Source organism: Elephantulus edwardii, unplaced genomic scaffold (assembly GCF_000299155.1).
Source record: "Elephantulus edwardii isolate Elephantulus edwardi_28Jun2011 unplaced genomic scaffold, EleEdw1.0 scaffold00091, whole genome shotgun sequence".
NCBI classification, from domain to species: domain Eukaryota; kingdom Metazoa; phylum Chordata; class Mammalia; order Macroscelidea; family Macroscelididae; genus Elephantulus; species Elephantulus edwardii.
In genome coordinates, this window is record NW_006399841.1 from 6304525 (window position 1) to 6312398 (window position 7874).

At 44.6% G+C, this 7874-nt stretch overlaps 1 protein-coding gene across 1 annotated transcript in view; it reads right to left on the reverse strand.

Annotated features, from left to right (window-relative positions):
- Nucleotides 1-7289: 7289 nt before the first annotated feature.
- GPD1L (glycerol-3-phosphate dehydrogenase 1-like) overlaps nt 7290-7874 on the reverse strand; it is a 25548-nt gene continuing 24963 nt past the window's right edge. The window contains exon 8 of the mRNA XM_006890623.1: nt 7290-7386. Coding sequence (XP_006890685.1) covers nt 7290-7386 — 97 coding nt within the window. The remainder of the gene's footprint in view (nt 7387-7874) is intronic.

A 7874-nucleotide genomic window follows, 5' to 3' on the forward strand; every position in this document is an offset into this window, starting at 1 on the left:
CCTTTCCCCCAGTTGCCTGGGGGTGGACTCAAAGTCCAAGATTTCTGAGGGCAACTGAGTGTGTTAACCATTAACTGCTTCTATCATCCAGGGATTCCCTTGTTGATATGTGTCATTCCAACAAATTTTCTGAAGCTTTAAATCACACAGGAGATTGCCCATCTTTCTCCCTCGGAGTATCTGGTAGATTTGAACCATCTGCCTTTGGGTTGGTAGTGCAACTCCTTGCCTATGAGGCCACCAGAGCTCCCGATCCTCCAAGACAGATTTGTTCTTTTGGCAGTCCACGGCAGTCAGGACTCTCCCACCTGCACAAGGAGACACGCACAGGGCCCTTTACTGCATTATTACAAAAAGTTCATCTAAATTCATCTAAAGACTACCATTTGCGGATGGATTAATTAGGGATCTGTCCTTGCCTCAGAAAACCCGCTGGAGGATCAGCTGTGGGTCGGGTCCAACTCCATGGCAAACAGTATCTAATAAAAATTAGAAGCAGTTTAAAAAAAAATGACCTAGAGCTAGTATATACAGTAAACATATATAAAATGTTTTAAATTATTATAGTCTAAAACTGAGACAAAAATAAAGCAAAATTGTAGAATAAGATTAAATCAGGGGGAGAGGATAGAGAAAATAGTGCAACAATGAATGAATGGAAACCCAAAATCTCTGTAAATGTTCATTAAAATTAATAACATTTAAAAAAGACTAAATCACTAGCTACACGCTTCCTTAGCATGTTCAAGATCAAGTTTGTCAAGATCCAACTGTCATTAGGTTGGAACTGACTTGGAGCTGACCCACCAGCAGGTTTTCAGACTGCAAATCACACGGGGAGACAGCCCACCTTTCTCTCACAGTGCAGCAGGTGGATTCAAACCAGCTGCTTTTACGTTAGCAGCACAACTCTAGGAATTATGTGACCAGAGCTCCTTTTTAGCCCACTTTATGCACTAAAGAAAAAATCTGTTATTGTTATATGCCGTCGAGTCACCTGTGACTCATAGCGACCCTATGTACAACAGCTCTAAGTGCTGCTCTATCCTATGCCAATTGCACTGTCTCCGACACACTTATCTCCATTCTCCCAGTGACTGAATAAATCCATCTCACTAAGGGTCTTCCTCTCCTGTGCTGTTCCTCCACCCTCCCAAGCATGACATCCCTCTCCAAGGACTGGCCCCTCCTTGCAACATGTCCAAAGTATGTCAAAGCTTCAGAATATTTGCCTCCAATAAACAGCCTGGTTTAATAGTTTCCAGGATAAACCTGTTTGTTCTTTTAGCAGTCCATGGTATATTCTATACTCTTCTCCAACACCACAGATCAAAGATAAATTCTCTATCATATATAGTAATTGTCTAGCTCTCTGATGCATAGCAAGTGATAGCAAAGACCATGGCCTGTACCAGGTGCATCTTAGTTTCCAAACTGACATCATTGCTTTTCAGTACTTTGGAGAGATCTCTAACAGCAAACTTTCCCAAAGCAGTACATCTTTTCCTGGCTGCTGTTGCCAAGAGTGTGGATTGTGGGGCCAGGTCAAGTAAAGCTGTTTACAATCTCTATCTCTTCACCATCGATCACGATGCTGGCAATAGGCCCCGGGGTTGAGAATCTTTTTCTTGATGTTTAACTTCAATCCCTAATGAGGGCTCCAGTCCTTGACCTTCTGCAGTAAGAGCTTCAGGTCCTCAGTTTCAATAAGCAGGGTTGTGTCATCTGCATAACACAGACTGTTGATGAGTCCTCCTGTAATCCTGATGCAACATTTCTCCTCGTAGAGCCCAGCCTCCCGCATAATTGGTTCTGTACATAGATTGAAAAGATATGGAGATAGGACACATCCTTGGCGTACAAAAGAATCTACTGAGACAGGGTGCTGACCTCAAGTGACCACTCTGGGTATTGCAACAAAAATTGTCATGGTATTTCTTGACCCCTGTGGGAGTATGCAAATAAGTCTTGAAAAAAATTTTCTTAGCTTCATAATAAAATATTCCCAAGATCATAATTACTCTATCTCTACAGGTAACAAATAGGCAAACTATGGGGAAGTTTAAGATGCTAAGAGGTTTACTCTGCCAACACTCACCACATTCCTCTTGGAAACCCTCTCTCCAGTACGCTCCCTCCTCACTTAGACTCACTTGGCCAGGAGAGTCCAGGAACCAGGTATTTTTGCTTTGACTTTCTTTTCCCTTCTAAATTAAGCTCAATATGAAAGGAAAAAACCACACTAACTCAACCAAGATAAACACAAGTTGGTGCCCAAACTGAAAGAAATCCAGTAGCAATAAAACGTATTTAGTCAGTCACCTAAATGGATACAGGCCATAGGTGATGGTTAACGTGTGCCTCAAGACCCTAAGCCAGTGTTGAACGGCAAAGACACTGGGTACCTGCTTTACTTACTATCTTGTACAAACTTGGCTTTGTCCATGAACTTGCCCTTTTGAACACTTAGCCAAAAGACTAACGGTGTTTCCCCACTCCCCTTACAGGAACCAGCAGTGCAATGAGGTCATTTTGGAAGAGTGACCCCTAGTAGGTGTGAATTGCGTGCCTCCCGGCGGATTCTCACAGCAGCTTCTAAACTTTGAGTTGGTTTTTGCGCATGGATTTCTGGGACTGTGAGCTGCGCAGGAGGAACAAACCCGTCCTGCTCTCACAGAACCCCCGGTGGATCAGAACAGCCCAAGGAAGCTGCCTTTGGGCTAACAATGCAACTCCTTACAGACTAAAGCATCAGAGCACCTTTCATAAAGGGGGGTGTGCACCCATTATATACAGAGAATAACATATGTTTATGTATGCTTATGAGTGAAGGATGAAATAAAGCAATGAGAACACAATTTAAATATACATGTTCAAAGATTGAAAGTAGAGATGGTAACCTTTTTCTTTTTATAAATTGCCTTTGCAAACCCATGTTTATCGTGGCTTTGTTCACAATAGCAAGGAGTTGGAAACAACCTAAGTGCCCATCAACAAATGGATAGAGAAGCTGTGGTATATTCACACAATGGAATACTATGCAGCATTGAAAAACAAGGAACTCATGCAATATTATTCAAAATGGGTGACTCTGGAGGACATTACGTTGAGTGTATTTCAGTCAAAAAAAGGACAAATACTGCATGGGCCACTGTTGTAAAACAGAACTGACATCGGGGTTGTTGGAGGGAGACTGAGAAAGGTGGGATAAATAATGTATACTGCATTGAAACAGATGAGGGAGAAAATGGTTTAAAAGGGATATGTGATTAGGTCTTTTCGTCATGATGGGAGTCCAGAATGAAGGCTGCATAGTGGAGTAGACCTGGGGGAGGATTTATAAAACAATGAAAGAATTTTTCTTTTACTTTTCCAAGAGGGTAGTGTACTGGGGGGAGGGTTGGAGGGGGCAAAAGTGCAACAATTAAGAATGGAAATCCAAAATCTCTGTAAATCACTGAAATTAGTAAAACTTTAAAAAATTGCCTTTAGCACAATTTACAAGTCACTGTTGAGCAGACACTGACCCACAGCTGACCCTCCAGGAGGTTCTCAGCAGCCCTAAATCGCACAGGAGAATGCCTATCTTTCCCTGTAGCTGGTGGATTCCAACCTTGTGTTGTTAGCACCGCTCCCTGCCATGAGCCACCAGCGCTCCCTAAATTATGGTCAATACAACCAAAGACAGAAGGAAAGAACGATCGGCCAAATTATGAAGTAAACTGATGGGACAAAAACAAAACTCACAGCACAGGTTTGGGGGGGGTTAGATGTTTATTAAATCAAGCTTTTAAATTATGGATCCACGTTCAGTCTGTAAACAAATACAGTTCACACGTAAGTAAAGGGCTGGTAGATTAGAACTAGTGGAGAAGCTGAAGTTTCCTTTGCACTCTGGCACCTCCTTGGGACACGAGCTATAGACGAGCTATAACTGAGTCGAGAGTTTATTCTGACTCCACCCCCCAGGATGGCCTTAAGGAACCGAATTTCTTCCACGTTACAACGGGCTGGATTACAGCAAGGCAACAGAGTTGATTTTTACATTCACAGATTGGCTGGAAGAGTAGAAACATTAGAAGCTTAATGTTTTCTCCTTATCACCAGGGACAGTAAGAAACGTGAATGAAAACAAATGACAGACTACAGGTGGTTATAAAAATAGATAACTTGTAGAGTAATAAATATCTACAGTTAGCAGAGCAAACGTAAAAAATTGGCATTTTTTTCCATAATGTGCATAAGTGTGTCTGAGAGGAACTATCGACAGACCTCAGTGGTAAGATAGTATTGGTAAAGAAAAAAACACTAAAAGTAAAAAATGCAGGAGGTCGGATGCAGACTAAAGTACACAAAACACACAAACTAGTAACTCTTCACTCCCAAGCCCTTAATAGACACCACAATTAGCTCATGTCCAGGCAGACCCTGGGCTAAGAACATCCCATAACCTTCAATCCAGGACCTGTCCCCACAAACAAAAAAATCTCCACAAGTTATTAAAAATCTGAGGTACATGCAATAGTCCATAAAGTAACAAACGGGAGCTACTCTGTGACACACATTAAAACATCATTATGATCACTGTTTATTATACCAATGACAGTTTATCTTCAAGTGTTTTGTTCTTATTTTTGCACATGGATGCCCAGATTCTAAGACCAACATTTGACAGATGTTGCATACAAATTCTAATAAACTGAGTTACATCCAAATTCAATTAAAAAGCAAACTCACAAGTTGGAGTTGGTTCCTAAGCTGGGGACTCCCTGGATCTTAAAAAGTAAATCTTTTGTTACCTGTGTACAAACTTTAAAAAAGATTGCCTGCTAGACAAGCAAAAATGGATTAAAATGGCTGAAACTTGGTAACATTTTGTGCGCTTTCATATACTTCTATATGTGGGATTTAAAATTCTCTAAAATGTTTTTTTTTTATTTCTACTTCTTAAATTCCCACCCTCTTTTGCCTCCGCCTCCCCCCCAAAAAAAAATCCCAAAACTATTCCACAATCATTTCGTGTACAGAACAACAACAAACACGCCACCACCTCAAGCCAATCTCACAAGGTGACTAAACACCTCTAGGTAGCTATGTGACATTTACATTCTTTTAACACTTCATCAAGTGCTCTGTGACAGAGCTATCTGTGCGATGCCAGCGGGAAGGGGGGCAGGTGGGGTCACTCCATCCTAACTCGGGATTAAAAGCACTTGTGTGAGGGTCAGTGGGGTGGATATCTGCTGGGCTGGACCTGATGGCACTTTAAAGCTTCAGTGAAGACTCACGCTCTGCATACGTCTAACATGAAGACGATTCCCTGCATGGTGAGAGGGCACATGTGAGCTGTCCATGTGTCACCCCTCAGCCTTGACCAAAATCTCACTGCCACTGAGTCATTACTTACTTATAGTGACCCTACTGGTCATAGCAGAACTGGCCCACAGTTTCCAAAGCTGACGGTGTTTATGAGAGCAGACGGCCTCATTTTGGAGAGTGTAGGTTTGAACCGCCAACCTTTTGCTTAGCGGCCAGGCACTCTAGCCACAGGCACCACCAGGATTCCTCCAGCCTGGACCAGTGTTCCCAAACTGTGGTCCTGGGAATGTTTCCTTGTCCATAAATTCACCCTTCTCATTGTGTTTGGGGCTTGTTGGGTTAAACAGATCCCACTAACACATAAATATACATTCTACACCTTCAAGAGGGGTACGGAGACACATATTTTCTCAAACCCACTCACCCATCCAAGGAACACCCCCGGCTCCCTGGACACCCAGCTTTTATGGATCAGAGTCTGAGAAATGCCATTCTGGAGGAAGTAGTAGTTCTCAAATTGGAGAGTGAGTCAGAAACTCGTAGAGGTCTCCCAAAGCTGAGGAGGGCACAGCGTCCTTCCATGCTGGTGTGGCACCTGGGGACCTGCATTTCTAAAAGCCCCCAAGGAAAACCGCTGCTGCTGATGTGGGGGCCATGCCTGCCTCAAACACCAGCACCAATGGAGCTGCAGGATGCTCTCCTGGGCCCCGCAAAGGCTGCGTGTGGAATTTGTCACAATGATTCAGTGACAGGGGTGGGGTGTTGTGTCACATCAGTCCAGTGATGTCTTTGATGTTCTGGGGTCCTAGTGGGGTGGGCGTGCACTGGACCTCTTTGCTCAGCCCCTGTCTGCCACATGACCATTGTGATTCTCTGATACAAGAGGAACAACAGGCGAGCTCTGGTGGCCTAGTGGCAGGGAGCTGCACTGCAGTCCCAGAGGTGCATGGTTCAAATCCACCAGATGCTCTGCTGAAGGAGGAACTATCGCCTCCTGTACCAGTCAGATCCGATTTGATGGTACACACATAACAATAATAAAAAATTTTTAAAAAAAGAGGAACAGTGTCCCCTCGCTGGGGATTGTGAGGCTTTCAAGACACGTCTGCACCAATTCCCTGTTAGAGACACACCAGCCAGGTGGCAGCTGTTCCCAGGACATGTCGGCTGCAGAGGGCGAGGCCCCAGGAGCCGTCCGTCTCCAGCCACTGCGGAGTTGGGATCAGAGCACACTGATATCTAACAGAAAGGAGGCTAAACATGCAGAAAATGACTACTCGGGTGGGGGAGCTAATAAAAACATCTGGGGGTTTTGGTTTTGGTGTGTTTTTTTTTAAAAAAAAATCAACTCACAATCAAGTCGCTGATGCTGGCTTTGAGCCAGTGATTAAAAGTTTGGGGAGCTCTGGTGGCCTAGTGGCAAGAAGCTACAACTACAATCCCAGAGGTGCGTGGTTCGAATCCACCAGATGCTCTGCCGGGGAAGGAGGGGCAATCTCCTCCTGTACCAGTCAGATCTGATTTGACGGTACACGCACACAAAAAATAAAAAAAAAATTAAAAAAAAAAGTTACAGTACGCTGATCTTTGAACGCACTCTTCCTCTGCTCCACTGAGTTAATGCTGGTTACATGCTAACATGGGAAGAACGAGAAGAAAACAAAGTCCCCCCACTCTAACACAAGCGCATTAGATCTAAAACAATTCAGTTGGGATACTTTCAACCTTCCAGGGCTACCAGAGTGTGAAGTTTTCAAGAGTGACTTTTTTTAAAAAGGAGCTTTAATTTGGTTCCTAGGAGCGCCTGCGGCGTGAGACATGAGCACGTCTGTGCGTGTTTTGCGGCTGGGCAGTCTGCCTGAGCCTCTCACCACTCAGAGAGCAGCCCGTGGAAATTCATCCTGCCGGGTCCTGCTTCCATTGGAATCTGACTAGGTAGGCAGAACCTGCCCAAGTGAGCCCGGGTCACTTCATATGTGCTCCGGATGGCACTGCAGACAGGACAGCATATCCTGGACGGGTTTCCCTTCGTAGCAGATCTGATAGACTGCAGTAAACAACGGAAACCTGGTGATGGAGAGATGAGAAGAGGGGAAGCTCAGTGTGTGCACAACAAAAATTTAAAACAGAAATTAAAAAAAATGTATTCCCACTGAATTAGAACCGACTCATAGCAGCCCTGCGCTGGCTCTCCGAGGTTCTTTTATTCTGCAAAACCTGCCTGCCCTCTGCTTTACGAGCTGGGCCCAAGCTCAGCCGTCCTCTGCCCGCCTGCCCGCCCTGAGGTTGGAGTAAGCTCAGCCTGTGGTCTACAAGGGGGTGGCACAGTCCTGCCAAATGTGGAATGAGTCTCCATCCATCCTCCATCCATCCTCCATCCATCCTCCATCCATCCTCCATCCATCCTCCATCCATCCATCCATGCACCCAACCATTCATCTGCCCACCCATCCAACTATTCATCCACCCACCTACCTACCCATCCACCCACCTACCTACCCATCCACCCACCTACCTACCCATCCACCCACCTACCTACCCATCCACCCACCTAC